This window comes from Fundulus heteroclitus, chromosome 4 (genome assembly GCF_011125445.2).
Source record: "Fundulus heteroclitus isolate FHET01 chromosome 4, MU-UCD_Fhet_4.1, whole genome shotgun sequence".
In the NCBI taxonomy this organism is placed as follows: Eukaryota; Metazoa; Chordata; class Actinopteri; order Cyprinodontiformes; family Fundulidae; genus Fundulus; species Fundulus heteroclitus.
In genome coordinates, this window is record NC_046364.1 from 38,582,928 (window position 1) to 38,604,339 (window position 21,412).

The 21,412-nt window shown below is 39.3% G+C and overlaps 1 protein-coding gene across 3 annotated transcripts in view; it reads left to right on the forward strand.

The window, feature by feature from the left end:
• LOC105939396 (frizzled-3) overlaps positions 1–21,088 on the forward strand; it is a 41,080-nt gene extending 19,992 nt beyond the window's left edge. Inside the window, exons 3-11 of one of the 3 annotated variants that reach the window (XM_021308066.2) lie at positions 8,928–9,124; positions 11,546–11,848; positions 11,989–12,151; positions 12,292–12,591; positions 12,781–13,032; positions 17,392–17,540; positions 19,414–19,525; positions 20,051–20,214; positions 20,300–21,088. In XM_021308066.2, the coding sequence (XP_021163741.2) occupies positions 8,928–9,124; positions 11,546–11,848; positions 11,989–12,151; positions 12,292–12,591; positions 12,781–13,032; positions 17,392–17,540; positions 19,414–19,525; positions 20,051–20,214; positions 20,300–20,522 (1,863 nt within the window). In that variant the 3' untranslated portion in view covers positions 20,523–21,088. Of the gene's footprint in view, positions 1–8,927; positions 9,125–11,545; positions 11,849–11,988; positions 12,152–12,291; positions 12,592–12,780; positions 13,033–17,391; positions 17,541–19,410; positions 19,526–20,050; positions 20,215–20,299 lie in introns of all 3 variants that reach the window. The other 2 variants (XM_012881526.3, XM_036136523.1) reach the window with 2 other exon arrangements.
• Positions 21,089–21,412: the final 324 nt, after the last annotated feature.

Below are 21,412 nucleotides of genomic sequence, written 5' to 3' on the forward strand. Positions count from 1 at the left end.
ACGTAGAAAGATAACCCGTTTTCTGATCCAACCACCTCTGAGCAGGTCCTTTGGTATTCAGTTTCGTCATTCACATGGCCTCATCTGTGCACAACACATAATTTTATACCCCTAAAAACCTCTGAAAAATTAAAAGTTGTTGTCATGGCCCCTTTTAAAAAAAAAAAAAAAAAACGACAATAATTATAAAAAGAATATTCAAATGTGTATTTAATTCACAAAATTGTAGCTAAACAATAACATTAAAACAACACAGAATTATTTTAAAGTTCCTTCTCTTCACATGGACAATGATATTTGATTGGATAAGTTGCAGAATATTATGGACAACAGTTAGCCAGATAATATTAGTCAAATATGCTTTTCTCTTTATTTAAAAATGTAATTGTTTTCTGACAGTAGTTGGTAAAACAAACGTATGATTTTTTTTTATTTCATCTTTTTGTTTTGTAATATATTTATCAAGTAGTTTTAGAGGATATTTCATCATCTGCATCTCAGACCTTCCCCTTAATTGAAGCGGTCTAATAATGCAGAAATGTTTTGTTTTTTTTCTTTTCCTTATGCTGCAAGCTAAGACTCGATCAATCTGTTGTTCTGACCTGGGAGGTTAAACAGAGGTTAGTCAGGCTCCACATCCTGAATCAAGGAAAAAATTTCAAATATGTGCAGACTGTGGGAGGATATGTAAAGATGTCCAAAAATTACTTAAGCATTTCTCTGTTTAACAAATTTAAGAGGTGACAGCCTGTCAGACTCTAAATGATTATTTTTCATGAGAGATAAAATGGCAGCAGTTTGTTTTAAATAGTTTGACATATAAATAAAACAGAAAATGTTAAAATTATGGCTTCATAGTTTCTGCCCAACATAACATGACAGATTAGCAAAGGGAAGTGAGGGAAGTCAATGAATACTGGTGTTGGAAGGAGAAAAAAGGAAAAGCAGTGAGGGTGGACAAATGCATGTCAGTATAATTGTGAGGAGTAAATGGGAAGGAAAGAAAAAAAGAGCTGAATACAGGAGAAAGAAGATGGGAGGAGAGGAGGAGGGGAAGTGAGCGTGAAGGGGAATGCCATTAACGGCTTTGTTCGGTCCTCCCGACTGAACGTTGGATAGACTGGATAGACGAACAAATGTTCGAAAGGAAGGGAGACGGTGAGAGACCAGCGCCCCTTTAACTGTCCTCTAAGACGTTAGCAGGAGAGCATATGTGCGTCTCACCACAAGCTGACAGCAATTCACATCTCCAAACTCCTATCTTTTGGGATTTAGATTTGTCTATCAGCAAATTTGCCATTGTAGGCATTTTAAAATAAGCAACTGGGAAATGTTTCTGGAGTTAAAATTTCTGCAGAGTTAAAAATGGAGAGAAGAGTATGATAAAAATATATTCAAAATGGGATGTGGGTGGTGCAAGTACAGTCATAATATAAGTTATATAACTGTGAGCTGTAATAATACGCTTCAACACCGGAGAGAGGGAAAGAGAGAATCTAAACTGGCTGTAATGCATTACAGCAGGATGCTGTTGATAGTCTGAGTGGGAAAGCAAGATGGAGAAGTAAACAGAGGTATTGCTTCTGCTGCAGGAGAGAGGATAAAGGGTTTAGCCCTCATAGTCAGTGGAGACAGGATGTTGCTGGGATATTATGCAGTAGCTAGGAAATGGAAGTAGCTGATGTGGTCTGACAGCATTTGCGCTGCAGGCTCTAAACCACTGATCTGAGAGTGAGCTGAGACAGAGATGGCACGTGAAGAAACAGTGGATACATCCAGATATACTTGTGCAAGGTTTATGAAGAAAATGCCATATATCTCTTCTCTGAATTTCAAGTCGGGGGCATTTTTACGCTTTATAAATTAATTTTATGGTAGATATTGTATACGTAAATATGTGGTTTTGTCACAAGTTTTAATTGGGGGGGGGGGGGGGTTAACCATTCAGTGCAAACCTTTAAGAATGAAAAGTCGTTGTCTTTATGTAGACATCATGAAACTTTGGTGAGAAACCAGCTCAGAATTCCCACAGATTCACACAGATGCAACAAGAAATAATGTTCAAATAGTTGAATGAACCAACAACACTTTGAAAAGCTGAATGTGTGCAAACAGCCCTTAGCATCTGATAGATTTTATTGTTCGAGTCAAAGAAGAAAGATGGCAGTCAGTTTTCTCAATGATGTAAATTACTGTGCAATTGCATGAGCATATCAGACAAAACACTCCCTGAGAGGTAGAAAAGTGTGCAAATATCAACACTTTCAATGTTTAGGTTAATTAATGCTCAAGTCAAAAAGACAGCAGGCAGTTTACAGGATGATGTAAAAAGAGACTTCAGAATGTATAACTACTTGTGGAAATCCAACAATCGTTTAATATAATAAATGTTACAGCTGGGCACCAGAATACTGAGGGACAGCTCTGATTAAAATGGATGGACTGGAGCCAGTTCAAGACTTGTCTTTCCAAGCTTCGACACAATAACCTGCCACCTTGATGTGACCACAACACAAAGCCGGTCACTGTTAAAGGAAGTGTGAGGTTCTCGCACGCCAAGCACTCCTTCAAATCCATTTGACTCTCTAATCCACCGAGAAAACGCCACTTCTTTTTTTTTCCCTCAATTCCTTCCCACTTCTCCGCTTTTCTTCTCACCCTCCTGCACTTTCCAAACTACGAGCCCACCTTCTGACACCCATCCCCCAATTAACACATTCACAAAAAAACAGCCACAGACTAAACAAAATCTGAAAAACAGGATATACGTTACTGGGGTTGCCACTAATTACCTTTACTAATTGTCATCCAAAAAATGTGTTGTTTAAATTTTTTTTTTCTTCTTTTATAATTTATAGTGTACCACCACCTAAAAAGTCAAATGTTTGCCTCCTCAAAGTATCAAATACACGTATAAGGTGCTACTTTTTCATAAAAAGTCCCTACTACTTGTACATTAACAAATAAAAGCCTGAATGTTCAGAATGCCAAATATGAGGATGAACCAAAAGCAAACAGAAATAGGACTCGCTTGTCATGAATGCAACTCAAAAGAATCTGTTTTGTTCTTTATTTAAAATGGGTTATAGAGGCTGTAGCATTTCCATGCAACTTATAAATGAGGTGTACTTCTTAAATTAAATGTGCATTTTATGAGTTTGTCTGGTTTGAATTAAAATTTTACCATAAACATTATCTACACAAATAAATGTTACCTAAAACGCAATGAAGTAAAGTTGATTTGGTCGGCTGCTCAAAGTCTGCACATTAACACACAGACACTATTATAATTAACCTAACTTGCATTTAAACATTTCTATGAACTCTTAAGATAAAATGTGGCAGGCAGACAATGTTTCCAGCTTCAGAGTGCAGTTGGAAGCTAAATAAAACCTTGGGTGTCGTCGCTATAGCTGCTCATCATTAGTTGCGCTTGTGCTGCTGTGTTTTCTAACAAAACCTTGCAGAGGGCCTAAATTCCTGGTTATCGCCTGACTTTGACTGCTTCCATACTGCAGACAGCTTGGGAAATGTGAAGTACCCACGGTCTGCATCCTGCACACCCGCTGTGACCTACGCTACCAGGAAAAAAAACAATAAAGGTATAAAATAAAGACGATAAACTTATAATTTGCCGACTATAAATATTGGTGTCCACGGATTAATTATAGCTGATGTCAGTGGTACAATTTTAACATTGTTCAGTTTAATTTTCAGTACTTGAAGCTGGTCATTAACACCTAAAGAGCTGAACCCTGGCCTTCTTTTTTACCATCTGCTATATTTGATTTCATCAGATCCAGTTAATTACAGGGCCCTTTAGAGGGGAAAAACTGTTCAACCTCAAGATGTTGCAGTCTGGTGAAAAACCTTTCCGCACGCAATAGTCCTCGTTAAAAACACTCCATCGGTTTGTGCCTCCAACATTACAGCTGTAATTGTTGGTTGTGGGGTTTTTTGCCTAAAGCAAACCTGCTTACATTATATAATTGCTAATCACATGACCCATTCATTTTCATTTTTCCTTTTTTGTTGTTAATTATTTTACTTAAAGCTTTTTTTTTACCCCTTGATTCCCTCTCCCTCCCCTGTGGAGCGAGAGAGTAAAGAAAAAGAAACTTAATCCTCCTTTTGAAGCAGAGGAGGACCAGTCGGAGGGCTTTCACTTCTTTCTTTTTTTTCAGAAAACATTTTTTCTCAATGCTCAGTTTCCTTGACACACAACCACAGTTTTTTCCTTATATTGTTTCTTTAATATTGTCATTTGCTGTTGGATAGACACCAGATACACCTCTACATTATCATTGGGATTTTATCTTTAAATATGACTAGAAATGGTTCTTCTTGCACTGAAATGGCTACAGACAAGAAATCTAAATTTGTACTGTTGTTTTTTAGACTTGCTCACCAATGTTTCTGCCAAGTGGCTCAACTGAAAACCATGTTTGGCCAGTGGAGAGTATTTTATAGCCAATAGTGATGTGGAGGATGGACTTTTGTGTTAAGGAATTTGTTGCTTTTAGACAGTGACAGGGAAGAGTGTTTCTGATAGACATTTCCACAAATATCAATGTATTGGTATTTTAGAGCGAGTACCAAGTAGTGCAGATTTCTGAAGTGGTTTTCAGACAAATACAAATAAAAATCTGAAAACTTGGTGTAATGTTAAATCTAGTCTAAATGCTAAGTAGTCAGTCTTTTAACAAAATTTTGTTGAAAAAATGTGTTTTGTGGCCCACTACAGATCTAGAAAATGTAAACTTTTTAGTTAGAGCACATACTCAAATATTTCATTTGAGCCAAGTTAACATTAAAAAAAAAATACTGGAAACTCATCCTTTTTTAAATTTGACGTGCAGATTATGCTATTTGCACGCTGACACTAGAACCAGCAAGTCTCCAATACTAGAACCACCACAGGGAGTCATTTGGACTCCAGGTCAGAGGCGTAAACAAAGATATAGATGACATTGAAAAAGTCTGTTTTCCTTCAGTTTTTGAAAAATTAGTTTGTGAGCCGAAAAAAACCCAAAAGGTTTAAAGATTTTGATTGTAGCAGCTGTATACAGAAACACAATTTCCAGCTTTCACAGAAATTATTATTTCTTCTATTATAAAGGTGTTTTATATCAATAAGCAATGGTGTCATTCCTGAAGCTTCTGGGTCGAGTTTTAATTGATTTTAAATGGCAGAAAATCACAAATGCTAACAAATTTGACCAATGTGTTGTATCTTGTGGGGATAGTTATGTTTTCACTGATATTACTATAAATGTATAGACATGTGCCCACAAAACATCCAAAAGTGCACCTTCCCTGTCCAACTTGACAGCGGATAGACAAACAGCACATGAAAAATCCAGCAAACAGCTGTCATTGTGCTTGATTTTATGTTTTTTTTATTCCTTGCAGTTGTCATTTAACGCCACAGTTCTTACTCTTCTTTTTTTATTGTTGCATTTTGGGACTGTTTTTGTGTTGGGCTGAGGAGGAACTCTGCAGGGAATTATTAATATGAAGTTGTAGCTGGCATATTTTTGGAGTGGCACACTCGTCAGCTTGCTGAGGTAATATCCAAGACTGAAGCTCTTCTGGTCTCAAGTCTGCTTCTGTATTTATCAATCCCAATTTCAAGGTTATCCAAAACTTGTCTTAATATAATATTGATCATATACCCCCTTCACTTTGAAGGACTTTCTGGGGGGTGCCAGAAACTATATTCATTCTTGATCATTCCAGAATCGGTAATAGTCAAACTTTAGCCCATAAAACCAAAATATGGCCCACTGTATTTCTCTTTTCATATTATTTTTTAAGGATGCAGATATATTTAAGCAAAAATCCAAATTATATTTGTATTTATTGCAAATATCAGTCATTAAATCAAAAAGTCATACTTTATTTAAAATCCCTGTTTGTCATAGCAACAGCACGCGGTAATGGGGCAGCTGCAGCCTTTTACATTGTTTGTGTTGGGGTGAACATGACTCCCCTTGTTGGTTCTAGGAGTATTTGGTGCTTACTCGGACATTTTATGTTACAAGTATCCTATAATTGAGGAGAAATAAAAAGAGCCATTTGAGGAAGTCACGAAAAACAAGTCACAGGGGTTGGGACTGTATTTAAAAAGTCAAAAATGCTTAAGGAGTCAAAATTACTCATTGTTGGTTCTAGTAAGTAATGAGAAAAAAACATCAGGTAGAAACATCATTGAAAGGGAAAGTATGGTACCCATCACCCATCTTATTCTGCTGTATTTTTTAGTGTTTGTCAGAGCCTGCTTTCACCCTTAGGTCAGGCTTGGGGGTGTTCCTGCTTTCCTTTTTCTGCACTTGTCCATCACAACTGACATACATAATGTCAGGCAATTTGCTTGAGTTATTCTCCCTGGATTGGCAATCCCTTCCCCTCTTGTTCTGCGGCACAGTAAGGCCACTTTGTATCAATATTCTCTTTGTAGCGAGAGATGGGGGGCAATTGCCCTGAATGTCAGAATAATTGCACACAGCTAGCAGCATGCGATTTCTGTTCTAGACACGCAAACCTTGCTGCATCACACACACTGAACAACACAGTAACTGGGACACACACTAAATGTATGAAAAATGCACAGAAGACACGAGCAGAATGAGGACATGAAGTGGAGATTTGCTGAGGTGACTTTAATAAAAAAAAAAAAAAAACGCCTGTTCTTTACTCACATTTGGGACGTGGGTTGGTTTGGTGGACAGGTGGGAGATTGTTCTTGATTCACACTCGAGGCTGGGGAACTCTTTGTGTCCAATGGTTGTAAAATGCATAAACCATTCTGTAGGTCCCATTAGTTATATGAACAAAAGATAAACGTTTAAACATGAGGTTAAGTCGTGTTTTTGAAGAATGGGCTTGCAGTATGACTTCTTGTAGTGTCACTCCTGCAGCGTAACTTTGCATCGTCTTGGTAGTTTTACTAATTAAAGAGGAGAATGGCAGCGGGTGTTGTGAATCTAACGTTCTGGTGTTAGTGCCTGGTCCATTGTTAAGACGTTGCAGCTAGCCCAGACTTAAAGCTGCTCTGAGACGACGTTTGCTGTGAATTGGCTGGCTGTAGATATTTAAACCAAAATAAATGTAAAGGTTATTGAGTGGGTTGTAAAACGCTTGACCTATTGACAGAAGACGAGGATTCTGTGCAGAGTCTTACACGTTTGCGTGCAATCCTGGGAAACTATGTCACAGCTCATGCATCGCTGCATCCATTTACTGGTGAAGCTTCTCTCCCATCTGTGGATGTAGAACACAGCAATTGAGGAACGATCAAAATATCCTTACAACCCCTCACTTCACTCCGGCTCGCCCATAAAACACGCACACAGACCCACTGATGCGTGAGTGTTTGTCTGTGAGCATATACAATTGATTGTGGCAAGAACTTAATATAAGTGCAGCTCTGTGTCGCATGTTCATTTCACATCTACACTGTTTAGTGAAGTGTGCAGTCGGCACAGGCTGGTATGAGATTTTCACAGTATGTTTTGATAACAACACCAAGGTGTTAAAATGCTTAACAGCACAATAACATAAACTATTGTCATAGTTGTAATATATGTTATCTGTTACATTTATTTATGGTTATTTAAATTCATAGAATTAAGCAAACGTTTACAACAAATACCTAAATTAATTAGAAGCTTTCAAATAAACATACTTATTATAGAAAACAATGTTTTTGCAAAAGATAAAAAGCTGATATTGGTTGGGTATCCAGTCTGCAGACGGCTGATGGACAGACATGCTGCTCATAGCTTGCCAAATGGTTTTACCATCATAAGAGGGGTGCTGGGCGGAGCTCCTTCCGTCTCCAAACCATGACTGCCTGTGATTTTGTGACAAGAAATGGCCAAAATAAAAAATAAAAATGTTGTTTTTTTTAACAAAGGGGGAAGCATAGTAGTGCTAACATTGGGATTCAACTATTTAAATTAAGTTACTTTAGTGTAATAAACCATTTAGTTTTGCTATCCTAAAATATATCTAAAGCATAATCTTTGTAATTAGCTGTCTGATTGTTCTTTTTAGTTATACTGTTAATGCATATTTTTAAATAAGGCCAGTTATCTCATGAAGCTGTCACCAAAATGAAAGAATAGTTCAGGGGGGAGTCATGGATAGTTGACAGTCAATAAATATACATTTTGTAAATAATTGTGGATTTAGCAGCTACTTTAAAGGTTGTTATTCATATTGTGTGACGCTTATCTGCCACCAAAATGAAAGGAGCATATAATCCGTGTAAAGAATATCCCTGCTGCTTGTTTGCTCAGTTCATGGCCACATAGCTTAGCCCGTCAGAGGTCTCTTTGCTGTCCCCTACTTCAAAGCAATGTTTGGTAACATGATTGCAGGGATTCATATTTTAGAAGCTTTTAAATATTCATGTCATATCAAGTAGTAGTGTAAGTTTATGCAGAAAGGATAGAGCTGGCTTATCCTCCTGGTTTTCCCCTCTGTCCCGTTTAATGGCTTTTTTTGATCAATTATGAGCGCAAAAGGATTTCCCAGCTTGTTTATGTGTTTGTGGTATATATTGGGTAATGGGCATTAAAAAGAGTGCCTTGTTTACTTCTAATATGATTTAAACAGTTGAAAATGTAAATGTTTGATAGCTAAGGGTGAGGTTTTACTTGATATTTGTTTTGCTCAGGTGCGAGCCACCAGAATTGACAGTCCTGGATAGATGTTGAAACTTTTTTAGAAAGGAACTGAGCGAAAGTCCGGTTGCCTCCGATTTAAGCCTGATTGCTGTTGCAATGACCCGGATAACTGAGAATTTGCACAGGCATAAATATTCTAATGTGTAGTTCAACATACAAAAGTTGTAAGTTAATTTAATGTAAGTTAAACCTAAAATGTTGATGTTTTTTTTCCCCCTCTGTTTATTCCTGAAGCCTTTTCATCCAATGGTCAACCTGGTGTGCAGTGCCGACCTGAGGATGTTTCTGTGTGCCCTGTATGCTCCGGTGTGCACAGAGTATGGCCGATTGTCCATGCCGTGTCGATCCATCTGCCAGCGGGCCAAGGACGAGTGCCACAAACTCATGGAGATTTTCGGAGTAGCTTGGCCAGATGACATGGAGTGCAGCAGGTAGGGATGGGACAAAAACTGTCCAAAAATCTAAACTGTGTATAAATGCCTTTCCATGCCTATGTCAGAGGTACAGGTCTCAAATATTTAATCAGTGAATGTTGTAATTGATCGTAGATTGAGCTTTCACTGGTCTCTTTGCTCAAATCTTGTTGGTGTTTTTATGATATGGACATCATTCATTAAGCTTCCAGGATCAGACTACACTTCTTTATCCACTGTCTCGTCTGCCTTTTATGTTGGCTACTGGGGACAGCTATCCTGTACAAAAATAGGAGATTATCCAGCTGCCCTGCTATATTTATGACCACACACAGTCAAACATGGAAAATTCAAGAAGTGAATGAGAGATCAGTGAAGGAAAATCACAGATCAACACAAAGCAGGACTTTCTTGTTGGACCTTTTATAATCTGGATTTTTTGCAGGTGCTACAAATAGCAATAAACTGATACGTCTCTTATCTTTTCATTTTGTAAAATCATCTCTGCACCATCAGGCCACTCGGATCGTTGTTCAAATGTTACGCCTGATGTAATTCAACAAAGATCATGGATTGGCTGTTCACTGTAGCAATTTAGTGCACAATAAAGATTTGCAGACATAAAGCAATATTACATCAGCATGTCCCACATGATAATTTTGTTCTTTTGATCATGTCTATAAAAATAAGCATTTCACAAGAACTAAAAATGGAAATAACTTGACACTCAAATCTAATTAGGTCAGACTGGATCTGTATAAAATGACTAAAATGTTGATTTCAAGGTGAATCACAAAAAAAATGGAGGTGTGTAATAAGTAGGGGACAAATGGCTTCTATTTAAATTCCTGGAATTAATTTTTCAATTCAGTTCAGTTTTATTTATATAGCCCCAATTCATGAAACATGTTATCTCAAGGCACTTTCCAAAGTCAAGATTATACAGATTGGTCCAAAAAATTTCCTATATAAGGAAACCCAGTTGATTGCATCAAAGTCCCGACAAGCAGCATTCACTCCTGGAGAAGCGTAGAGCCACAGGGAGAGTCGTCTGCATTGTACATGGCTTTGCAGCAATCCCTCATACTGAGCAAGCATGAAGCGACAGTGGAAAGAAAAACTCCCCATTAACGGGAAGGAAAAACCTCCAGCAGAACCGGGCTCAGTATGAACGGTCATCTGCCTCGACCGACTGGGGTTAGAGAAGACAGAGCAGAGACACAACAAGAGAGACAAAAAAGCACAGAAGAACATTTATAACAATAAACTCATGTTCAAATTCAACATTACAGATGCTGATAATGGACCTGATGTTACTTGAGACTGCTGATGGTGTTTTGATGCTGAAGGCCAAATATAATGAATAATGATATTAATGAAAATATTTTTTTTTTTACATGTGTTCAGGTTTTCAAAGTAGTGATGGTAGTGAAGGTTCAAGGTTCAAATTTGACCTTATGAAGTGAGGATTTATACGAGGATTTATGAGGATTTATCCAATGAGAAAGTGAGGAGGAATATTCTGACAGCTTGAATAACTTACAAACCAACAACCTTTTGAACAATTTTATTCAACTTTCTGTGGTGAAACAAGGCTGCCTGCAATTCACCTCAGGTATTTGCAACAGCTTGTGACAAAAAAGTTTAATTTCGGAGAGGGGGGGTGAGGTCAGCAGTATTTAGACTCCTGACCTGCATTGTTTCTCTGATCCACATGGACAATGGACATGACCCAGCACTCATATTTATTCAACCAGCCCTCACTGAAATTAGACTTTTGAGCCAGGTGATGGTTATGTACGTTATTTATTTATTTTGCATATGATGCTTCATGTTTTAAATCTTTTTTTGTTATTAAAAAGGCTGGTTTAAAATTATTCATACCATTGTCAATAATCAGAGAGAGATTCTCTATTGGCATCAAGCCGTCAAGCCCTGCGTGGTTCTGATTGCTCAGTAGCGCGTTTCCACTGGTGTTTTGACCTTTTACCTTGGTTGATGAGTTCCGGTACTTTGATGTTAGACGGCCTCCGCTGCCATCAACCTAATCTGCTGCCGCTTCCACAGATTCTCCATCAGATTCAAGTCGGGACAGCGGCCGGGCCGCTCCACAGCCTTGATATTGCTTCGTGACAGAAGAAATATGTAGTAAATTTTATACCTAAATCTGTCAGGGGTATGGATAATTTTGGACTTGGTGATAGCTTTAAAAAATTTACAGTTCAGTTAAATACTGCAGTTAAGGTAACCTCTAAAAGATATGTTGTTTAGTCCTGAAAAATCTCTTCATCTTAATGTTATGGAAGGTGGACTCTACACTGATTTAAATACAGTTTAAAGAAAATGCAATCCTCCTCATATGTGATATTTATGAATTTAAATCTCAGAAAAGCTGGTAGCAGATTCAGCTTCATGTTCTGACATCAGGTGTTATTTCAGGTTTCCAGATTGTGATGAACCTTACCCTCGCGCTGAGGATCTGCTGACAGGCTCAGAACCCACGGACCAGTCATCCATGACGGTCCAGAGAGATTACGGTTTCTGGTGTCCCCAAGAGCTCAAGGTGGACCCTGACCTGGGCTACGCCTTCATGGGAAGGAAGGACTGTTCTGCTCCCTGCCCATCGATGTTCTTCAGTCGGCAGGAGCTGACCTTGATCCGATACTTCACTGGAGTCGTCTCAGTTGTTTGTCTCTCTGCAACGCTCTTCACTTTCCTGACGTTTCTCATCGATGTTACAAGGTTCTGAACCACTGAACTGCTAATCTGGTTTCTGACATTAGTTTATTTCCTGTGTTAAACATTTCTAAATGAAATTCAAGATGAAAATAAATTCACCATTAAAGCGAATGAGTGAAAACAACAAAGTTGTCTCTTAATAGGTTCCGATACCCCGAGCGGCCCATCATCTTCTACGCTGTGTGTTACGTCATGGTGTCGCTGGTCTACTTCCTGGGTTTCCTTCTAGAGGACCGAGTGGCGTGTAATTCAGTGAGCCCGGCCCAGTTCAGAGCTTCAACCATCACTCAGGGCTCTCACAACAAGGTGAGGTTTTCAATGATTAACTTCTTTCCTAATGTCAGAATTTCTCACGGGAATGTTTTCACTTTCCCCCTAAAGGACATCAGCCTCCTTCCACATGGTTAAATAAGCAGAACTTGTTCTTCTTCTTGTTTCCCTCTCAGGCATGCACACTTTTCTTCATGGTCCTGTATTTCTTTACCATGGCCGGCAGCGTGTGGTGGGTCATACTGACAATCACTTGGTTCCTGGCTGCTGTGCCTAAATGGGGCAGCGAGGCCATCGAGAAGAAAGCCCTCCTCTTCCACGCTGTGGCCTGGGGCCTCCCAGGGGCCCTCACTGTCTCCCTGTTGGCCTTGAATAAGATAGAGGGAGATGGGATCAGTGGAGTGTGTTTCATAGGGCTGTATGACATCGATGCCCTGAGGTGGTTTGTTCTGGCACCGCTCTGCTTCAATGTGGCGGTGAGTGCAGTTAGAAGAAAAATGATGAAAGAAGGGATCGGTGGGAGGGTATAAATGATTGATTGTGGAAGAGATAAAGGAGTGAATGATATCTTAGAAACGTGGACTACTCTTTAAGAACGAATCACTCATTGTAATCGTGCAGTATCTGTCTGAGTGCCTTCTTCCCTTACGTAATTATTTCTTCAGGTTGGCGTCGCCCTGCTTTTAGTGGGAATTGTCGCTCTGAACCGGGTGCGGATGGAGATTCCACTGGAGAAGGAGAACCAGGCCAAACTAGTCAAGTTCATGATTCGAATGGGCGTGTTCTCGGTGCTGTACCTCGCCCCGTTGTTCACAGTGATTGGGTGCTACATGTATGAACACACCTATCGGCAGATCTGGGAGACGACGTGGATGGAGGAGAACTGCAGGCGCTATCACATCCCCTGCCCATACAAGGTAAAGGAAAGCAAAAGACAACACAGTAACGACAAACTGTCATCTTTTTCACAGTTTTTAATCACTCTAGTTAATGCAAGACAAATATGTATGTTAAGTATCATATTTCTGTTTAGCAATATTAGAGTGCTGTGAAAAACCATTTGCCACCTTAAAGGTCTTTTTTTTTTAAATCACATTTAAATTTTTCTGATCATCAAACATATTTTAATATTGGATAAAGATAACTTGTGTAAATGCAAACAGCAGTATTCAGTTAATGAAAACCAACCTTGCCATTTGTGAAAAAGTAATTGTCCCTAAACCCAATAACTATTTGTGTCACACTTGTCAGTAACAGCAGACAACAAGCGTTGACCCAGTCTGGCAGTGACCCTTTAACATCACTCTTTTATTACCAACTCTGCTTTGCAGAAACATTTTAATCCAGACCTTTCTCAGGGTTTGAGTGTGACCGGCTTGTTTAAAGTCTTACTACTGTATCTAAACTCCAGGCTTTGACTAGGCCACTCCAAAACATCATATTGAGCCATTCAGGCATGGCCCTGCTATGGTGTTTTGGATCATTGTCCTGCTGAAGAACCACAGTGTGGTTCCTGTACTGATGGCTGGACATACTCCTGCAACACTGCAAAAGGGGAAGTAAAAGTAAATAAAATTTTCTTGAAATGAATGTATTTTTCCTTGATTCAAGCAGGTATATAAAACTATTTACCAATGGAAAAAGATTTTTGCACTTAAAATAGTAACAGTTCATCTCTATCATCTTATTTCAAGGGCAGGATGTCTAATTATCTTATTGTAGGGGTAAAAATACTCACTCCATTGGCAAACAGTCTTATTTACCTGCTTAAATCAAGGGAAAATACATTAATTTCAAGAAAATTTGACTTACTTTTACTTCCCTTTTTGTAGTGAAGAATTATCCATCCATCAATTACAATATTAGACTGTCATTATGATGGTCTGCTTCTGAAATCCTGTGCTAATTTGGGTCAGATGAAACATGACAAACATGACTCAGAACTGGCAGCCATTTGTGTCCAGTCTGTCTTTCCCATTGTTAAATCTTAAACTTTGACCTTAGTTGAGTCAAGTGAGGCCTGCAGTGCTTTAGATGTCGTTCTACGTTGCTTTTTGACCTCCTGGATCAGTCACGCACCCTTGGAGTAATTTTGGTTGACTGGCCTGAAAAGGTTCACCCATGCTGCATGTTTTCTGATGTACCAACGAGATTGTGTTGTAACCTTTTACAGGCTGAAAAGATGTCAGTGACTGTTTTTCTTCAGTTTTATTAACTTTTGTTTTGCTTATTTTGTATCTTGTGAAATTGGGCTCAGTTTTCTAAAAAAAAAAGAAAAAAAAGTGGTTGAAAAAGCAGGGCTTTTACTTTTTCCCATGGGACCAGGCCAGTTTAAGATAAGATGAGATAAGATAGACTTTATTGATCTCGGACGGTTAGATTGGTTAGCCTTCATGAATAAAATACTTTAAAACTGCTCTTTTGTATTTACTCAGGTTACATTTGTAACTTTTTACTGCACTGGATGTTAAATTAGACTGATTTTTTTAATCTTTTAAAGGCTTAATTGTTTTTTGTTTAATGTTGTACAAGATATTCAGACTGCAACAGATATCAATTACTTAGAAACATTCAGCTTTTTGGGAAATTTTTCCAGTTGGGGAAAAATATGGAAAGAGGGATGACGATCTGTGTAGCGAGCATTTGAAAACCATTACTAAAGTCTTGTAAATAAGAATCAAAATGAAGATGTTACAGATGGCCTTATTATTGTTGTTGCTGTATTGGATTGTCGTTTGTGTGAGCACCATGAAACTGAGGATCTCATACCGGCACATGGATATTTTCAAGCATTTTTTTTTCCAAATCATTACTTTAGTTGTCCCCATTTTTGAACTTTAAAGCAAACTGTAATATTCTGACTCATTCGGTGAGAAAGGCCTGCGCTGCCACTAACAGGCACTGCGGGGTGTGTCCGGGTGAGGGAGGAGATATTTGTGGAGGAGACCAGAGTGCTGTACGCATCATTAGCTCAGCTAATGCAGCTCTCCAGACCGACTCCCAAAAACGACAATCTTTGTTTTCCTCTGGCCTTCTTTGTCTCCTTGTCTTTCACTCTTTCGGCTGGTTTTACTACACTTCCATCTTCGGGTCTCCCCCTTCTCCTCCGTTTCTCAGCTGGTGTCTCTTTCTTTTGGACTTTCTCAGTCATGCTCTGCTGCCTGTTCTCTATGAGGGCTTTGTAGCGCTTATGAAGAGCAGTGGGAGGTTGGTGTTTTTATACAGTCTGGTGCTAAATTATTAACCAGAAAAAAAATGGACCCCCACTCCCTGCTGAAAGTGTGCGTGACATTTTTAAATTACATTAGACTTCCAGACAAGTGTTTGGTCTCCATATGACAGGCTGTATGAGCGTATGGAGGCAGGTGCAGGCGCTTATGTTACTGCTCAGTGTTTGTGTAAGCTCCTGGGGACAGACCTCGGTTATACGCTGTTGTGACTGTGGCATGACATTATCTCTGCGTGTCATTCGACCTGTCCCTTAGGTCACTCATATGAGCGAAGGTTGAATGATGGACAGGATAGTTTAATGTCTTTGGAATATTGGATAATTCTGTGTTTGTTGTTGAAGATCAAGTGACTTTGTCTGTGGCATATTTACAGTAATATACTAAAGTCCCTGGAGTCCTTGTCTTTATTTCAGGGTTTAAATAGTAAACAATACCTTGAGATACTTCTTCTGACATGTTTTTACCAATGACCCCATATATCCAGGTGCAGGTTGGCACTTACATTTTTCTTTTGTAATATAATTATGTTTAGACTGCCGTTAGTTCACCTTTGGTTTGTTTAGTCAATTTTTTTTCATCTGTATTTTCTGAGCTAGTGGTGCAGTAAACGGAACGGGTTAATAAAAGCCTCCAAACTCTGAAATAATGAGGGCAAAGCAAAGGTCTTTATTGCACCGGCTGCTCTCTTGTGATCATGATTTCTTAGTTACATAACAGCTCTAAACCTTAGGATTTACTGTTGATCCATTTTCCCATTGAGTTTCTGAAGCCTAGCATTGGGAACAACAATGCTTTTTTTATGTTTGAATTAAAGATGCTGTCATTGATCAGCCAGGGAGCAGAATCTGACAGTTTATTTTGATCGGTGGTCTGCGGATCTGACACTAAAAAGTCTGGATTTATTGACCCCAACTTAATAAGTGCGACAAAAGAAAACTAAGAAGTCCCATCATTTCCACTGCATGAATACATCAAGACAAGTCCTCTTGATGCATTTGTTTTAAGTTTAAATAAATTAAAATATAAATTGTTTGGATGCTTTAATGCGTAAATTGGGATGATCTCGTATTTTCAGGAGGATTTCACCTCTATCAAAGGACCTACAACATTTTTTCTCTTTTTTGGTTTGCAGTCTTCAGATAAAATAAGCACAAGTCTTTTAACTTCCCATTTTGATAACACAATAAATATATAATGTTCTGAAGTTCAGTGGAAAAAATATAATGGTGAGGCTTTATGGTTTTTGCTCTGAGGAGAAACCTGGCTCACAGAATTGGATATTGTTAGGCTGATCAACTTTGGTTGCTGGTAGCACCATCTTGTGCTCTTGCATATATATTTTGGAACAATTGAAGTTACATTATGTTCCCAATTAAAGCATTTCAGTTTTTGCACAAAAAACATTTCACGCTGTTTTATGGATTTCCTCTGCTTCAAATTTATCAGGAGGGAAAATAAGCATCAGGAAAATCTTAAAGACTTCAACAGCTCATGTAAAAAATAATTACACTACAATTTACATTTTTCTGCTGCTCTGCTATTCAGCCCCTAACCATTGAGCAGAGATAAATTTAAAATCTGTGGAGGAAAGCTGTTGGCATACATCTCTCCCTCAGCCTGCAGCCTGTTTCAGTACAGCAGATTAAAATAAAAATCTGGCATTTACATTTGTGGTGTTTATGATAATAGACGTATCTGTAAAGCGGAACAGCAGCTATAATAAACTCCTGCCCTCTGCTGGGAGATGGAGCAAAATTCACATCCAGCTGAGGAAAGAGCTGCCACTGTTGAACCCAGTTTGTGGTTCAGCTGTTAAGACAGGTGGGGGTTTTACTTGGATTCGCTCCCATCTTCAAACATCTGAAATGACTGACTGGGATAAAAAACACGTCAGGGCTGAATACTTTTAGTCCCCTTAATCTCTAAATAGTTTCAGTGGTATTCAGTGCTTCCATGTCTGAAATATTTAGAAAGTAATTACTGGACAACTATGCTCCTTGTACCCCGATAGTCATCCTAATGTTTTAATATCTCTGTTCCTGTTAGGTTGAGCAGACCAGCAAGCCAGCCATGGTTCTGTTCCTGATTAAATACCTGATGATGTTGGTGGTGGGGATTCCCTCGGTTTTCTGGGTGGGCAGTAAGAAGACGTGCTTCGAATGGGCCAATTTTCTGCATGGACGCAGACGCAAAGAGTGAGTAGTCATGTTTATAAAGCCAGATGATGTTAACCAAGGATTGATCTGTCTCCTTGTGATTCCCTAAATACAACCCGTTGAAGGAATGTTCTGTAAAAAGGTGCAAATGTTAACTAAAGAATGAATGAATGACTGAGGCACGACAACATTCACAATTATAGCAAAAACACTATAGATGATTAGAAAATAGATTAAATCAGATGTTTATCTAAATGGGGAAATTTCATCTTGTGCACACATGTGGTTATCACTTTGGATGGCAGCATTGGCTTTTACTCCTTTAGGTTTTACTTCTAATAAAAGTGTTTATCTTATATATTTTTTTATTACAGAATATGTGGAAAAATACCTACAAAAATTAGATTCCTACATCAAATCACCCTTTTAACCATGGTGTGTTTCACTCTGCGTTGGTAAAGTTCCTCAATAAAACCACAATAAACTTCTCAGTAATCTTCACTAAAATGTATCCATTTATCTTTATGTCAAAGTTCAACTTCATCAACACACACTGAGCTTGAATCTGAAGTACAGGTCAGATTAAAATATCATTAACAAAGGTAATCCATAAAATTTTATTCAGAAAGTAAAACATTTAATTTACACACAAAATACATTAATATTTTAGTTTTGGTATTTATAGCTGAAAGCTAATCAAAATCCAACATTTCTTTAGTCGAAAATTAGATTACAAAAGAATAATACAGAGAGCAACACAGAAAAATCATGTTATGACCTACAAGCAGACAAACTGTAGATGAACTTCAAAGTTGAGTGGAAGGAAAAATTTAGGTTGGGTAAAAAAATTAATCAATAAGCAAATGGAACATCAGGCTCAACTATTGAACAAGAGACAACATCAGAAGCATCTTAACTGGATAAAAATAAAAAAAATCCAGAAAGAGAACTTTGGGCCATTGAAAAACATTCCAGACTTTTATTTAAAAATAAATGTTCAGATCTGGAGAGGCTGTGGATAGTAATTTATATTGTTTGATGCTTAATGGGAAGCTTTCTGCCGTTGCTGCATTGTGCGACGCGTCATCTGTGGATGCAGCTTCACTCCGTTTATCATGTCCAGACGAGCGCAGTCTACCAGGAAGATTTCATGCTTTCTGCAGACGAGCTTAATGGCAGGGGTGTCCTGTAGCCTTTAGATGAGTCCCAGGTCCAGCACACCTGAATCAAATGGTAAATGGCACTTTAACTAGTCTGACAACCCCAAAGCGCTTTACACTACAATCAGTCACACCCTGATGGTGGTGAGCTTTGTTAGTAGCCACAGCTGCCCTGGGGAAGACTGACAGAAACAAGGCTGCCATGCATCAGCGCCACCACCAGCAGGCAATTTGGGTGAAGAGTCTTGCCCAAGGACTTAACTGAGACTGTCGGAGCGGTGGATCTAACCAGCATCCCTCCAGTTACAGGACGAACTCCTGCGCTACTGTCGCCCCAAATGGCTGAATTAGCTCCTCAGTATGCAGTCAAGTTCTCCAGAGTCGTGCCAATGACCTGATTATTTGACTCAGGTGTGTTGAAGCAGAGTAACAAAAGTAACAGGACACCGGACCTCGAGGACTGGAATTTGACACCCCTGCTTTATGGAGTTACTGATTTAATTTTCTAGCTGGACTTGGCATCTTCCTACACTGCCAGAAGTACCAAACCTGACTTAATGGGATTACTGAGCTCGACTGGCCAGCAACCTAAAACTGTATGGAGTATTATCAAGAGGAAGCTTAGTGACACCTGACCCAACAAGTTAAATGCCTGCATTTAAGTATTTTATTAGTCTTCTGTGCTATTCTAGTTTTTTAATAATGTGTATTTTTGAGTAAACACATCCTCCTATCTTGTCTCTCTGCAGCAGCGGGGTGAATGAGTCCCGACAGGTTCTGCAGGAGCAGCCAGACTTTGCTCAGTCTCTGCTGCGTGAACCAAACACCCCCATCATTAGGAAGTCCAGAGGGACGTCTACTCAGGTAGGACTACAAGTGACTTTCAGGCTCTCCCTGTGTGTCGGTGCAGAGATAGGCAGAAGCAATTATACAGAGTATGGTCACAGTGCCTAGCAGAAGCTTCAGGGCATATAGTAACAAATCTCTGGTGGCTGTTCTTGCTAGATAAAATAAACCATGACACTAAATACTGGACAGGTAGAACAGGCAGTGGTCATACAATATAAATAAAGCCAAAAATGCAGATTTTTATTGAACAGTGTGTGTGACATCACAGTTTGCCATGTGACATTAAAAGCATGTCTTCTTTAAGCACTTCTAGGCTTCAAGCTGAGGCGCAAAAGATAAAATCAGGGCTTTCTTTGTTATATTTTTAGATATAGATATTTTTAAGTTTCCTTTACATGTATAAACAGTAATAGGTACTTAAAGAGCAAAAAGCATAGTGCATAGTAGTTAATTAAAATCAATTAAGTTTAATGTGAACATGTTTGCATGTCGTTTTTAATGTGACGTGTGATTTTACACAATTTATGCATTTCTCTGCAGGGCACCTCCACCCATGCCTCCTCCACCCACTTGGCAGCTCTAGATGATCTTGACGAACCAATCAGGACTCACCATGGACACCCTGCATCAACCAGAAGCAAGCCCAGCAGCGTCCACAGCAAGGGCAGCTACCACGGCAGCCTGCGCCGTGCTCGGGATGACAGGTAGCTGAGGAAACCCCACGCTGCGGCATCACTCCTTCCTCCTCTTGCTTCTGTCCTCACTCCTGTGCATCTCCATCTCTCATAGGAGCGATTCTTTAGCTTACCGGGGCACACTGGACCGCAATCTCCATGGTAGCATGCCCCGGCTCGACCACCCGCTCTCCACCCACAGCAGCCTGCATAAGATGGACAACCACTCCAGGCACAGCAGCCAGCGGGACATGTCGGAGGCTTCGCCCACCCGCATCGCCCACGGAACAATAGGGAGCGACGGCCGAGCTGCTGAGAAGGACAGCACCAGCGCCTGAACAGTCAACATCACCAGGAAAATGCTGGAAGAACACTAGAAGTGAAGGTTTACCCTTCCCAAAAGAACATCGCAGGATGTCTGGTCCTTTATGACTACGTCAGTTTAGCTGGAGGTGTCAATCAGGGAAAACTAGAACTTAGGACAGAGACCAGTAACTTGCTAAATGCTGTGGGGGAGAACGTTCATTGCACTGTCTAAATCCTGGTAATGTCTGTCACTAGAGTGGCTTGTTTATTCTGGCCTGCAGCTATTAATGCTCATCTCTGCGTGGCTTCTTAGACAAATTATGGGCCTAAAACCGTGGACCTTCTTTTGTTTAGCAAAATATTTTTATACTGTGAAAACTGCTGCGTGTGCAGAAAAAAAAGGGACATATCAGGGGAGATAAAGTTTAAAACCTTACTTTGATAGGTGCAAGGAAACTAATGCTTATTCAGTCCAATCGGGATAGATGTACCCAAGTCCAGTCGTGGAGAGCTACTATCCTGCAACTTTTAGATCCAATCCTTTCCAACATACCTGAACCAAATGAACGACGCCTCTGCAGGGCTGAATGAAATACTGGGAAAGTTCAGGAGTGTTTTTAAATTACGTTTCACCTGGTATTTCAGTACCTGTTTCGTTCAGATCTAAATAGCATACCTGAGTGGTCACTTTTTTTTTTTTTTTTTTTTTTAAGTGTTATACCATCCACCCCTGTACATGCCGTTTGCCTGCCAGTGCAGAGAACTGGCAGAGGAACAATTATTACATTTAGCTTCTGCTTATAAATGTAACAACCTGTAAATATTTATTTTCCTGCAGTATGATTCCTAATCCTTTGTCACTGAACTAACCTACCTCACTTGTACCTTCCGCCTTCTGTTCTGCATTCACATCACTGGGTGC